The 16105-nt window shown below is 33.8% G+C and overlaps 1 protein-coding gene across 9 annotated transcripts in view; it reads right to left on the reverse strand.

Moving 5' to 3' along the window:
• The window catches only part of PTPRK (protein tyrosine phosphatase receptor type K), a 474269-nt gene that overhangs the window by 281075 nt on the left and 177089 nt on the right, over positions 1-16105 (reverse strand). For all 9 annotated transcript variants that reach the window (XM_016157105.2, XM_016157108.2, XM_016157109.2 and 6 more), the window contains exon 3: positions 7537-7808. In XM_016157105.2, coding sequence (XP_016012591.1) covers positions 7537-7808 — 272 coding nt within the window. The remainder of the gene's footprint in view (positions 1-7536; positions 7809-16105) is intronic.

Consider the following 16105-nt stretch of genomic DNA (forward strand, 5'->3'; position numbering starts at 1 on the left):
TTATGATTATAATAACAAGAGACAGCTGTCATATATTTGCAATAATTACTGTGTTAACTAGCAGGACTCTTCATTTGTTTACATTTATTTACAAACTATAAGTTTCATCAGTGAATCAATACAGTCTAGCAGAAATGCAAAGCTGATGTTTTGTTATAAAAGCAAATTATCGTCAGACACTAGGGAGAAGTCACCCTCAAAGGGTTATAACAATGACTATAATAACATGGGAGTTTTTTCAAAATCCATTTGGAGTACTTTAAATGAAAGAAATAGGGAATCATTAAGATTAAATTCAGCAGTAAAAGGCTGCTTTGTTAATAATGGAATGTATTTTGCTGGTGTAAAAATGAGCCAAAGTGCTCATCTTAGGAAATTACTGTTGTCATAACTAAAATAAGCCTATCTAAGTCACTGATATGGCTAAAGTCCAAACTTTAAATAGCAAGATTAAATTACTAAAAAGTAAATGGAGAATAATTTTGACCATTAACTAGACAGCATATTAGTACATGCATGAAGATAAGAAACTTTCACTTAGCATCTGTCAACATAAGAAATGTCCAAACTAATAGAGAATTTTTATGAGTTTATTTGTACCCAAATGACCACAGTGTTGGGGAGCAAGTCCTCAAATGCTCTGGAGAAAGACAGTTCTGCAATTTCCTTTATACATTTGGAATTAGAGGTAAAGATTATACGAAGGGAGAAAGTGAAGCAGCAAATGGATTACAGCATGTTTAATAAGATTATGTGCTCTCTTGAGGGTGGATAGTATTCCTAGGGGTCTGAAAAAGAGGCATTTCAAACGTGTGTTAACCTAATGCTCAGAAACAATGGACAGTGCTTGCTTAAGACAAAGATAACCTTTTACTAAAGAAGCCATAGATATGAGATACCACTACACAACAATTCCTAGTTAGGAATTTATGATCAGATCACCCTATAAGGTTACTTTCAGTTAGACTTATTACAGTGAACCTTTTTCATCCACATATTTGATTAAATATTAAAAGAAACTAAATGTGATACACATGGAAGTATCCAGCCCAATGTCTTACACACGATATATACCAGGGGTCCCCAACCCCTGGGACGCTGACCAGTACCAATTTGCGGCCTAGGAACCGAGCCTCACAGTGCTTGGTGAGAGAGTGAAGCTTCATCAGTATTTGCAGCCACTCCCCAGCATTAGCATCACCGTCTCAGCTCCACCTCATATCAGGCATTAGATTCTCGTAGGAGCACCAGTCCTTGCTGTCAAAAAGAATGGGGACCACCAGTCTATACCCAGCCAATGATCTTTCTTTCTTTTCTTTCTACTCCCTACAGAAACTGATTCACTGTCTTACAGCTCTAATTACATTTTCAAGTACATAGGTTTGTCTCCTCTCTACAACTGAACTGAAAAATATAAATTGTTTCATTCATAGATAGACATATATACTTTTAATTCTCCCATGTCTCACATGTTTTATCCATAAATAATACTTGGTGATGGGTAGGATTGCTTGAAGGCACAAGAAAGATGTGACATGGTATATTAGAATGCTTTGGGCTGCAAAGGAAAATATTCACCTAAAACGTGTCTAAAAATTTTACTATTACTTTTTACTTTTATTTTACCTGAGAGTAGGACCTTCCATATTTTCTTCTATTTCCCTGTTTATCTCCTCCCTCATAGTTATAAAACACCTACAGTCACACCAAGCATAGTGTTCTCATGCAACATCATGTCTTTGTTATCAGGAAGGAACACCTTTCCCAGAAGTCACCTGTAGCTCAATGGCAGAGCTGTGTCACATGGTCATCCCTACCTACAAAAAAAGTTATGGAAAAAAGTGAGGTGGGAGGGAGTCCTGCCAATGTAGGAGAAAGGGAGGAGAATGAATGGAAAAATTAACAATATCTGTAACATTGTTATACAAGATAATGAACTAGAGTCATTTGTAATGCTTATAAATGAAGAAGTTACTGCTATAAACTATATTGAGTGTTATGGACTGAATGGGCCCTCCCCATTCATATACTGAAGTCCTAATTCTCAATATGACTGTTTTTGAAATAGGGCCTTTGGGAGGTAACCTTATTAAGTGAGGTCATAAGGGTGTGACCCTAATCTGACAGAGGCGATGTCCTTAAAGAAGAATAAGAGACACCAGAGCTATCTCTATATGCAATGTGAGAACACAGTGAGAAGAATAGCACATGCAAGGCAGGAAGAGAGCTCTGGCCAGGAACCAAAGAGGCCAGCACCTTGATCTTTGAACTTCCCAGCCTGAGAGAAATACATTTCTGTTGTTTCAGCCACCTGCTCTGTAGTGTTTTGTTACAGCAGCCTGAGCAGTCTATGTAAGAAAGAAAAGCCTTGCTGTCCTCCTTTTTTCAGTGGGGCTCTACATGGTTAATGACCAGTATGAACTGGAAGAGTTCCAGGAGCTATGGCACAGGAATGATATCCACTTTAACTCACATTTTACATGGATGGTTCATGAGCATGCTCTTACTTCAGCCCTTATCCCAAAGATATATCCTTTAGAGAGTTTTTACTTTTTAAGCAAACATTCCCTTGGTTTAAATCCCAATCTTCTTAGCTACAAAGCAAGCAATATCTCTGGAGTAGAACAATCATTCAATTACGAAAATATCAGTGCAGTACATATTAATATAACCTTTAAAAAAGAGACAAAAACAGAAAATCCCATGCCTGTTCAGTTCTTACATTTTTTGGAATCAAAGGAAAATGTTAAGAAAATGTGTTGCAAAAGTTCAATGTTTGTTTCTCAGTGAAATAGGAGTTTTTTGTTTTTTGTTTTTTTTTAAAAAAAAAGGCACATTCTGCTATATTATCACTTTTCGACTTCTGGCCAAACCCCTGTAGTTTTCATCACGCATCATTTTTGTGATTAATGATGTGCACCCAGTTAATGGAAAACAGCAGATTAGGTTTCCACTAATAGTTTTGGAAGTTATGTCTGCCTGCCTCATTTGGTAACAACCTCACTGTTCAGTAAGAAACTAATGGATTTAATCCCAAAGCAGAATTTAGTTTTACAAATACAAGATAGGTCAGATTTCCAGAATGGAGAAAATTACACTTTTAGAGGTGTGCTGATCTTCCACTGAAATTTAATGCTGAGATACCTCATATTTTTTTTCTTTTTACTTCTACTAGTGATCAATTATAAAAATTATAGTACTTACTTGAGGCCTAGAAAAGCAGACAAAATTAGCAGCTTGGGACAGTGGTATATAAAACAAATATAATATGATACTTTCTATAATTAGTATAATGAACTGAAAAGATACCTATTGCTATGAAGACAGGTGAGAAACAGTTCCTTATATATTAATGTATCAACTGCAATACTTATTTCATAAACAAATTTACATTTGCTTGTTTTCTTTCACTATAGAAAGTGTTAGCTCCAACTGATTGTAGTTTAAGAAAAATAATGATACAGTGGAAAGTATATTAATTACCTAGGAATAAATCAAGAAGCAAAAATTCTAGTCTCATTTCTGCCTCAAATTACTTTGGGGAAAAAAAATCTATCTTTTGTTTTCATTCTCCCTAAATATATTTTATATGTATCTCTTTTAACTTACTTAACAATTGCTATATTATTTTAAATTTTATCTAGGTATATCTCACATTCTGCATCTGGACTAGACTCTTTAAGTCTAGACCCCACATCTGATTTACAATTTTTATTTCCTACAGTGCCAGGGTAGATTGTAAGCTTCAAGAGAAGAGGGATTTTGCCTGTATATACCATGTGGTTAGCATGGTGTGACCTCATGTTACTAAGGAGTCAACTAAGTAGGGATTTTAATAAATAATTTAAAAAATTGAAAAGAATAGCATGGAGCGGGAGGGAAGAATAGGCAGAGCACAGAGGATTTTCAGGCCAATGAAAATATTCTATATGATCCTATAATGATAGATACATGTTACACATTTATCTAAACTCTTAGAATGTACAATACCAATAATGAACTTTAAGATTAATTATGGACTTTGAGTGATTACGATGTCAGTGTAGGTTCACCCACTGTGTACCACTCTGGTGGGGGGATGTTGAGTATAAGGTAATCTATGCATGTCTGGGGATGGAAGGTATGTGGGAAATCTCTGTACCTTCCTCTCAATTTTGCTATGAATCTAAAACTGTTCCCAAAAAATTGAAGTCAGTTTAAAAAATAGCATTATTCTAAAACAGAAGAAAATTCTGAGCACATATTAAATATAGTAGTTTGCAAATTTTTTGTTTATCCAACATAATATTAACAAAACTTTATAGTAAATACATATTATGTGTCAGACTTTTCTAAATACTTGATATATATTAAAACTCAATACTCACAACAACCCGATGAGGTAGGTACTGTTGTGATCCTCATTTTTCAGATAAGGAAACTGCACTAGAACAGATTAAGGAATATGCCCAATGTTGTGCAGCTACTAAGTGGTAGAGTCAAGATTCACCCAGGAAGGGCTGGCTGCAAAGTTCATGAGTTTTATCATGATCTGCCAGGTAACCAAAATCTTTTATTTGAAGGATCGTTTTTGTCTTTATTTCATAATTTCAAGTATATTGTTAAAATCAGAGGTTAAGTTTCTTGGCATTAAATATTGTTATATCTCCTCATTATTGAATAATCCACAGCATATGTGATTAAATTAACCACATCGACCTCCTATTTAGGCATCTGGCAAGATGCAATCACTTAAAAGAACAAATCACGCTAAAGATATGCTATTATCTGTTTCAGATTTTTATTTCAATAGAAAAATGGAAATGAAGAGTATGCTTGTAGAGAGAAATTTTTCACAACTCCCAGGAGTATCACTTTTACACAAAAATGACCACTTACTAATTAAAGGTAGCAGCACTCTAGGGCTATTTTGTTTTTGATAGTTTTTATTGTTGTCAAAGTTGGGTAAGATGGAGGTGGTTTAAAGGGGTGGTCACATAAGAAATGGATCAAGCTAAGAAAAGATAGGGTTCTCCACTAGAAATACAAACAACAACAAAAAAGTGAGGGCAAGAGTAGAAAAATTAGAGTGTTTAAAAAAAAAAGGTTCAAGAAGTTTTGGAGAATATAAATTCTCTGGAGAAGAGAAATTGAGTAAACTACAGAAAAAAGAGGGGTAATTTATTTGTATATCTTAAATCTACTTAACTAGAATCTGGGGATTTTTTTTTTTTAATATGCATTGTTTCTTTAAGAATAAAAATGGGTAAATATTTAACATGACACACTGCAGTGGCTATATTTTAATTTTTAAAATTCCATGAAAATTCTACAATTAGCAATAGACGAAAGTTTTTCATTCAATTTCCTAATAGCAAAATGGCTATGTAAATATAGTTTATGTTATGCTGGTTGTTTCTAATCACTGATGTTCAGGCTCAACTATGTATCTAAATGACAGAATCAATGAAAACATCAATCAAATAATTTACTGAGCACTAAGCACATGAAAAATATTCTACTCAGTTATTCACTCTTAACAATTTAAGTTTTGCATGTTAAAGAAAAAGATATGAAAGCAAAGTAATCACTTAAGAATGACCTGTGGCATAAATTTCAATCTACAACAAAGGGACATTTATCCACAGATTCCATGTATTTCATAATCTTTTTCTCTGACAAGAGATCTCCAATAAGATCTCATTGGCCAGGTTGAAACTTGCACGGGCACTTTTTGCTCTCCTTGTTTGAAAACATGGAAGGTACAAGAAGCTGGGAAACTTTGTCATGCAAAATGAGACCAAACAAAGAAGCATTCATCCAGTTTTAGACACAATAATTCAACATTAAAATTAACAATGTAGAATCCGTGCCATAACAAATAAAAAAAAAAGTTATTAATACCAAAGATTCCAAAATAGATCTTTAAAAATTTAAGAAAAGGTAATTATATGTATACACCATTTCTTAGTCATAAAGGAACAGAAGTATGATACTTTAGATATATTATTCGTTTGATTTATCAAAATCTACTTCTATTTTTTTTAAGGTACAACAAACTATTTGATTCCTTAACAAACAATCTACACAGGTAGCAAAGAGCAAACCAGGCTGAATACATGCAATATGACTCTAGAACCCAAGTTTTTAACGATTTTGCTAGATTTTTTATTTGGGCCTTAATTTATTTTAAAGAGGCTCTATGTATTGACGGTTTATTTTTCAGAAGCAAAGCTTTTTCATTTGTGTATCTTAAGCTCCAATAACAGAGTCTCTGTGAAGTCAGTATAAGAACAATTCTTCCTGAGGGTAACACAGCAATAACAGAAATCACTGTACTATTGTCAGAGATGAGCCCAGAGATACTGCTTCCAGGGCTTCAGCACAGGTTTCATACTCTCCCTCACCCAGCTACCAAATATTCAGTCCTCCCAAACCTGTAAACCAAGGAAAAGCGTAAGGCTGGCTCTCCTCAACTGAAGAAAAACATCTTTCTGTTGTGGAATACTAGAAGCAAGTAGTACCTTAATAAAAAATCCATTGAAATCTTAATAGAAACTTTTCCCTGAATGGAAAACCTTACCTGTGGAACCATAACTATGAAGAGGCTTTTAATAAAATAGAAAATCAACTCAAAGCAAAGCGGTTAAAACAATATATTAAATTTGCTCCTTCCTCGAGAATAAAGACAAACCTAACCTGAAGAAATAATTTTTAAAAAGCAGAAATGAAACTGTTCTTAGTATAAATTACTCACTGAACATAATATTTTTTTACATAAACACATTCCCATTAAGTTCTATAATAAGCTACAAATAAGCAAGTCATTTGAAAGTTTAAATGTCGAGTTCACAAATGTGAACTTTCAAAAAGAAGTAACTTTCTGTTTCCAGGAACTGAACCTCACAGTGAGGTTTACTGAGCAACTCTCTAAACATAAATGGACATTTTTGTTAAACCATATAAACTCAAGTTATACAAATTGCAAAGTAGGTACTGACACTATTCAGTGTCTGATTCAATCATAATCAAATCAAGCATTTTTAGGGAGAAAGAATCCAAAGATATGTGAAAGCTTTTCTTTTTTTGTTGGCTTAGTTTTATACTTCATGTAATTGACAACAATATAAATAATTATTCAAAATGCCTCCCCCTTAGATAACATAACTCATGAAACACTATTTCATGGTTTTTTTTCCCCAAATGTTCCTTTGAAGATGTGAGTAAATCAATCCAGTCTGAATATTGCATCTATCAAAAATACTATTTTTTCCTGAACAGAGATATAGAAATATATCTGTCAATACGTAGGGGCTCTTTGCCAAACAACCAACAAATTTCAAACCTAAACTATTTTTTTTCTATATGTGGAAATATTTTCTCTATTTTCAAAGGTTTTGTGCCAAGGTAGTTAAACACTTACTCAAGAACAGGGTGAGGGAGGGCTAGAGGGACAATGTCTCATTCCCTATGGAACCAGAATTTACCTGTAAGTATTAAATACAAAGTGAGATCCAATAACACCAAAGCATAAACCAGAAAAGAATAGTTGATTACCTGATATTCATTGGGCCAAAAGGTGCTCACTGCAAGCTCAGCCCGAAGCCAATCTCTACCTGTGAATCCAGTCACATTCCAAATTGGATTGGCAAGAGGTCCTTTATTCACTCTAACTAATATGTTCAAAGTGCCAGGGTTCAGCCCTTTCTGGCTATATAACAGGTAACTGAAATCAATACAGTGAGTGTCGTTCTCCTTCATTGTAGGCAGCTGAAGTCTGGCTTTTTCTCCAGGGTCATGATCTGAAGAGTCCACTATCATATAGGAACCTGAAATGACATTACATATAATAAAACTAAATAAATATATAAGCAAAGGAGAATATAAAATAGAATATTAAAAATGATATCAATCCATTCTGAGTGTTAAATTTAACACAGAAGACCATGTCTTCCAGAACAGAGCCATAGAAAAACACTAAATAAGTCAGCAAATTGACTTCTTATTAGGTAACAAACAGACGTTGATCAAAGTACATAACATGTATTTATACATTTTCTCTCTGTGATAATCTATTATTTCTATTTTACAAATCAGAAAATTGATGAATAATTAGTAACTTATTCAATATTAAGTAGTCTTTGACTATTTGAAAGGTCAAATAGGCAGAGCCTGGTATAAATCCAGATCCCAATCTAAAAAATCTTGTGTTGCTAAGCAAAGGTCTTTCACTATCAAACAAACAAAGCGGTACCTTCTAGGCCTGGTGCATCTTTAAGTGTGCATAATTCCTTTTCCCTAGTCATAATACTATTGCAGGAGATGGGCTAAGAGTGTAGGCACTGAAATCCATTCTGATTTCTAATCCCAAAATCACTATTTATAGAAGCTGTGTGATCTTTTGCACCGTACTAACCACTCTGAATTTCAGTTCAGAAAAAAAGGATACTTTCCAATGTAAGTATGAGAACTGAAGTTTAGAATGTCAAATTTCTAGAGCTGAGAATCTGGCATTGGTAGATTTACTTACCTGAAGTTTCACCCATGAAGCTATCAGATGTTTACCATGGCGATTGACCCTATGTTCTTCAATAGCTGCAGGAAGTCTAGTTTGAAAACTACTAATCTACTCCACTTCCTTTATCTTAATAAAGATCTATCTTGGGAAGGCATAGTATATACATAGTCCTATATTCATAGCACTTCACAGACCCACCCTCAAACATACATACAGTCTCTACACGGCAGACACAGGTTATGTGGTGTTAAGTACAAAAATGGGAATTAAATACCAGCTGCTCGTATTATTCCAAGGACATCTCCAGAAAAATAAACAATGTTTCTCATGTCACTGTGTATTTTAACAAAGACAGATATAACAAACATAGAAATATATCTAGTTATCACACTTAAGGTAGAATGCAAATTTTATTGTATAATATTTTTCCCTAGGATGCAATTTCAACCAAAATGTATTAAGTACAGTGTCACAGAAATCAGTGTTACGAGGGTTATATATGGACCTCTATTCCTAACCAACTTATAAAATTAATCAACCCTTTGGGTTTCCTCCCTAAAACACAGTAAATTTTCCCAGTGACACACTAAACATTTATTGACTAGCAATCTAACTAGTTCAATTAACAGGTTCAAATCATAGAAGATAAGATTAGTTCTACTGCATAAGAAATCAAAACTTTAAACATTATCAATTCCCATTTGGTGGTACTCTAAAATTCAGAGCTTTTGTGAAGATTTCATATGATAACACTATCAGGACAAGTATAGAATAAGCTTAATATAGGGAATAGTTATTGACATTACTTTCACTTCATTTTTCCAGTTCTCATCCTCTTTTGTAACCTGGATTTTTTTTCATTTTTTCCCTTCATAATTCTCATAGATTTTATACTAATAAATAAATTGAACATGTGTATTTTGGGAGAAGTTATGACATTTTTTTAACAGGATATCCTGGATCTCGACCTAATTTATAGAAGCAGGATGTTTCTATTTTGGTTATATTCACATTCTGAAGTCCATGGCTGTTTAAGGAGATGTCTTTCAGACTCACCATAGCACAAACAGGCCAATTATTGCATTTAACTATGACCAGGACTGAGATCTTGGATAAGTTACTTAGTGTTATTAGGCCTCAGCTTCTTCACAAACCTGTGACCTGATTCTCCACTGCTACAAGTTTTTTTCAGTGACATATTACAGCAGTAAGGCATTTAAATTATTTTTTATGTTACGTATCAATCATGACTTCTGATTGTCAATTTTAAAGAAATGCTGTCCAAATGACTTACAGGTTTTCAAAAAGTTATTTTCTTCCATTATAAAACAAACTTTGGAATAAAATATTGTCTTCCTCACATTTTAGTTATATAGTATGATGTTTACCATTAAGACCACTTAGCAATTTCCAGCCAGTTGTAGCTTTAAGCCATAATAATTTTCATATTAAGGAAAGAGGATGAGCAAAGTATATCGATTTGTAGAAACTACTAATCTGATCATTAGAAAGACAAAAGTCACAAAATAAAACCTTGTCCAAGCTATTTCAGCATTTCAAGGGCATTCTATGCAAGTTAAATATGATTTTTGAAAAGCGCTGATATTTCATTTCTATAATGTTTCTGCCAAATGGGATTCTTTTTTCAATGAAACTGACTACTGCTACATTTTCTGAGTGTTATGAAATAATATGTATTTATTGCACAGTTCCAGGAAGGAAGAAGCAAGCACTAGCAGGAAAAAGCCATCTAAAATTCCTCAACTGACTTCATATAGTGGCAATTTACCTAGAAGGCACCATGAAGGTAGCTGCCTACTTGATATAAGATTTCCCTTCTATCATGACAAGCATAGAGAACACTGTGCCTGTTCTTATTAACTTATAAAAATTACTTTCAGTCTCCCAGAATAAATGATTATCAACTCTGTCAGAGTCAGAAAATTTTACAATATACATTACTCTCATTCTTTACGTTATAATTTAAGCTTACTTACAATTGTTCTGTTACCAGATGACTAACCCCTCAGATTTCTAATGAATTCAGTTCTATTTAGTTGTGATTTAGGTATCTCAAAACTAATAATGAAATATCCGTGTGCAAGCACATATAATGTACTAACTTTTAATTAATGTAACTTCTTTAATGTGGCCTTACGAATAAATATTCCTTACAGTCTCTTGGGCAACAGAGTTCTTAAATATAGAATTTAAGACATAGGAGGAAAATTTTTTAGCTCATAATGTATTTCTTTAAGTATAACCTTTCTGAAGAGCAATTTGGTAATGCAAATCAAAACTTTTAAAAGAGATATCTCCCCTTTGGTCTGGCAATTCCAAAGCCAGGCATATACCCCAGATATATAATTGTGTATATGTACAAAGATAGAGCTTTAAAAAATGTTCATCCTATAACACTGTTTAAAATAGAGAGAAAGATAGGTGTTTTAAAGGTCCAATAATAGGCAATTTGAAAAATCATGGTAAATCAGTTTGCTGAATAATTATATAATCATTAAGGATGATATTAACAAAATTAATGGAAAATATTCACAATATATTAAGTAAAATAATCATGTTATAAAATGTACTCACTTATGAAAAAATATTAAATAAACCCATTTCTGTAAATGTATGTGTATTAATATATGTAAAAGTGTGTGTGCCCATAAATATGTACATGTGACTGTAAAAAAAAAAAAGAAGAAGAAGAAGAAGAAAAGAATATGTAGTAAAATGTTAGCTGTATTATTAGGGGGAGCTGTAATTGTCTCCTGTTTTTACTTTTGTTTATGTATACTCATTGAATGTTCCACAATGAACATGCAATAGATTTGTGAGAGAGAGAGAGAGAGAGAGAGAGAGAGAGAGAGAGAGAGAGAGAGTGAAAGAGAGAGAGAAACTGCATTAATACTATCTTACATGAGAAACATTAAATGAATAATGATAAATACTTAGGAAATAAAACAAGTATTTGGCCTTTTAAAAATAAATCCTATTTGCATCCTACAGATTAACAGCATCTTGGTTTGCTTTCAAGAACAACAACAAAAAAATACAAAACTCAGGAACTTCTTATTGCAATTCATTAAAAAAGAGAGAGAGAAATGCAAGGAGCACTTAGACTAAACAGCATTTTTTATTGAAAAGAACAGCCAAAGAAAACAAGTCCCATATTCATAAACACCACAGCCTAATATCTAGATGAATAAATAATGCCATATGAATTGTATGTCTTAATGAAATTCTTATCTTTAAGCTATACTTCTAGAAATAGCATAACACAGGAAATAGGATTAACTGAAAAGAAAATCATGAATAATAAATAAGTTTCCATACTTCTTCCTAAATCTCTCTTATTTATATAGATCCTTTAGTACACAAACATGTTTTTATTGTCAGATCCTATTCAAAATCCATTGGCTGTGCCCTAGAAAGTAAATTAAGAGGAATTTGTACTTTTCTGTTTGGTACTTACAATGCTCCATGCCATGGTACCAAAATATTTTTGCCAGTTTACTTCGCACTACTTCTCCTCACAAACCACCTCCTCCAACCTGACAGAGCCCTCACTATTTTCTCCACATAGCATGAGAGCTTTCCTCTCCAGATGGGCTCATGCTCTTATAAGAAAACCTCTCAGCTAAGCCGCTAGCCAACTTCTACTCATTGTTCTTCCTCAGTCCCAGCTCAAGTAGAAATTTCCCTACCTCGAAGGTTCTGCCTTTTTGATTCCAGCCTTTAATTATGCACTGCTATTGTACAAATTTTAAGTAATTTATATACGAATCATTCACCTCCCTCAGAAGAGTAATAACGTTCTCTTAGAAAGTACCTGATTCATTCAGAGTCCCATCAGAAGACAGAAACCACACAGTAAATCTAACAGTAAAGGTATAAGAATTATTAAGATTAAGAGGGTAGACACTTCAAAGTTGTTAAGAGAACCCTAAAAATAACCATGATACCCCAAACGAGGAAATATTTGCCAAGAGGAGGAATGTTGCTGAGGATCAGACTTCCTTAAAAGGTATGGTTGCAGCCCACAGGACGGTGAAGGTGTTTGTTGGGCAACTCAGGCTAGAGCTAGTCCACAGCTACTAGGCAGGTAGGAAACATTTCCTTACAACAGGGTGGCATGAGGCCTGGGGATCACCGTGTGCACATTGGGGGACCTACAGCAAGGTGGTCACCAGGCCAAGGCTGAGGCTCCAAGCTCACTGAGGGACTGCATGCACTGGGTAACTTTCGGTTATTCAGAAAATGAAATAGAAGCGCAATTCGACCAGTCGGAAGTTCTTTCCCACTAAACTGCCCCTTTGACACCCTCTACTGACAAAGCTTAACAATATGCTAGCTACAAAGAAGTGCTTAAAGGGTCAAGCTCCCTATCACAGAGCAGATAATAAAGAAGTGATATCCAGCATAGTATCTAACAAGGGTTTGAATACAGTAGAAATTCAATAGAAACTTGTCAGTTAGTTAGTTGAATGACTCAATAAATAAGGAGACAGAGAAACGAGCTCTTCAAATATAAGAACACATAACTGTTGAAGCAGTACCAGCTCTACATATATATATGGTAAATTTTCAGAAAACATTAAAATAATAACAAAAATAAACAAACAATTGGACATGGTTTATGCTGCTTTCAAACAGAATCATCTGATGGAACAGCATACAGTATTTGGAAGTATGTAGCAACTATTTTTGTTTGAGCTGCTCGTGTACATACGAATCCTTCTATTTAGCAATACTTCTCATACATTTAGTCTCAGGACTCCTTTCCCACTCTTAAAAATTACAAAGCACATCAAGGAACCTTCATTTCTGTTAGTTCTAGTTATCAATATTGACCATATTAGAAATTCAAATGAAGAAATATAAAAAACCTTTATTAATTCAGTTAATATTAAAAATAATAAATTATGTTAACCTAAGTAATATAAGAATTCATTTAAAACTGACTATATTTTCCAAAAAATCATATGGAGATACTGTTTTTACATTTTTGTAAATCTCTTTACTGTATGACTTAATAGAATATACCTAGAATATCATTTATGATTCTCCATTCAATTTGTTGTAATATCATACATCATGTAGCCTCTGGAAAATTCTAGTATATACTTATGAGAAAATAAGGGGGGGGGGACTATCTTATTGTTATTATGGCAACAGTTTTGATCTCAAAAATCCTGAAAGGATCTTTCAGATTAATATATGTGAAGACCACTATATTTTAATATTATTTTTATCTTCATGCACCAATAAGGACATTATCAGTGTTATTATTTATAGAGTTTTTTTCACTCATTCGTTCTTTGCAGGGTATAAAAATATACTCTACAAATCAAAAATCTTTGCTGGCATATTGGATATCTTAAGAATAAAAATTTAAAAAGCTGAATTTTTACACCAGTATAAATTTGAAGGGTATATTAGAAACGGGACTATGAAGGCTGAAGACTGCAGATCCAGGAGAGCCAAAGGTATAGTTCTAGACCAACTCTAACGGCTAAGTAATATTCAATCCTCATAAGAAGAGCATGCTTATGTGTTCTGAAGACCACTTTGAATAGCTACCAAAGCACCAACAAATTGTACTAAACAGTTAGTTCCTGGCATTGAAGTTTTTCCAGTAGAAATGAAGAATATGTCATAAACTATTGGCATAAAAAACTAAAGATACTGTACAGCAATAACAGTTTCATGCCCAGCCAGCTGAAGAAGTAATAATCAGGATCACTGGGTAGAGAGAAGAATAACAACCAAAATCATGACTCGGGTTCCAGCCCATTAGCATGAATTTTTGTTGTTTTGATGTCTAAGCATTTCTGTTACTACTACCTTGCAATGCCACTGGCCTATTTTTCACATCTTTCGGTTCCTCATTAACTTTTTACAAGCTTCACCAACGCCATTTTGATTCATCTGATTAGGTAGGAACATAATATACCAAGTTACTAAAACTAAGAACCTAGGAATCAATTTGATTTTCCCCTTTTCTTCACATTTCTCTTATAATTCAATTGCAAACTATCTCCTCAGTCCATTCACTTCTCTTCATCTTCATCAGTTTTATCAAGCTCTTATCATCTCTCAGGAGGACAACTACAATAGGCTAATAGGTTTCAGAGTTTCCGCACCAGCAACCCTACAGTAGCTTTCTCCAGATACCCAGGTTTTGGGGATTTTTTTTTTTTTTTCAAAACATACAATTAATCTCTTCTCATCCCCACGATGCAATAAGAGTAAAATCTAAGCTCTTTATTTGATCCTATCAGCCTCGACATAATCTGGCCCCTAACTTCCTCTCTCACATTATCTCCTACCCTTTTCTTCCTTTATTCAATGTGCTTTAGATACAATGGGCTTCCTTCTGCCCTTTAAAATCCAAGCTTAGACCTGGCTCAGTGTTTTCACACTAGATTTTCCTCTGCTTAGAATGCTCTCTCCTCAGCCGGCTTATTTTCATCGTCGAGGTCTCAGTTCAAATGTTATCTATTGGTGAAGCATTCTTTGGTCTCTTAACTAAAGTAGTTCCTCCTAAGATTATTTCTAATATGTCACTCTTCATTATCTCCTGCATAGGTATTGCCACATACTGATTTTAATTTGTTTACTTGATTGAAAAACTCCTCAGGAAGTCTGGAATTCATCTATCTTATCCATTCAAAAGTCCAGACCAATGTTTGAAGCATTCATAACGGGAATGTTTTATTTTTTTAATGACAAGATCTGACAACTATCTATTTGTGTTTCCTGCTCTCCATAGCACTTCTATACTTCTCTAATGCTCTCTTAAGTATCATATCTATCTGTGAATCTCCCCAGCCTTAGAGCAAGCTTTTTAAGAAAAGAAATCTCCTTTTCACTCTAGCATGTAACAGAGGGATTTTGCACCTATAAACTCTTGGTGAACTCAACCAAAGGCAAGAAAAAATTTAGAATTTTAAAAATCATAACAATATTGTTTTTGCAGACACAGAACAAAAAAAAATTATTGAATCTGAAATGACTTTAAACAATGTTCTCAATCTTAACAATTCCCCCAAGAGATTCCATTATCTGGGAAAGGTTGACATCGGTGCCCTCACTTTTTTTGCGTGCTCCATTATTAATTACTCAAACTTTTACATATTATTATTTCTAAGATAATGCCTCTATTCTAATGCAGTTCACCCTGTATACCACACAGTTTGTTTCTAAAAGAGAGAATGAGGCACGAATTATAAAATGTCAGACTGAAAAAAGTAAACTTGTCCCTCAAACTTCAATACAAAAGGACTGAACTTAGATCTTCGCAGTTTTCCATTTCCAGCAACTTTATCCCCCCTACAATACCCTTCCCACTGCCTTGGCGAAATATAAAACTGTTTCATTAACATTCTGCTGGCATAAAACTTTACGCAATCTCTGAGTAAGGGCTTTGTATTTGTTCTAGATAGCCAAGTTACATTTGAAAATACAAAGAGTCTTGATTTCAGAGAACAAGTTTTAAAATTTAAAGACAACACAAAAGACTAAATAGAAGGATTCAGGTAAAATTAGCACAATAGTTCTCATTCTTGGAAGACTAGTCTCCCCAAGGAGTTTATCTGCTGC

Source organism: Rousettus aegyptiacus, unplaced genomic scaffold (assembly GCF_014176215.1).
Source record: "Rousettus aegyptiacus isolate mRouAeg1 unplaced genomic scaffold, mRouAeg1.p scaffold_m13_p_1, whole genome shotgun sequence".
Taxonomy (NCBI): Eukaryota; Metazoa; Chordata; class Mammalia; order Chiroptera; family Pteropodidae; genus Rousettus; species Rousettus aegyptiacus.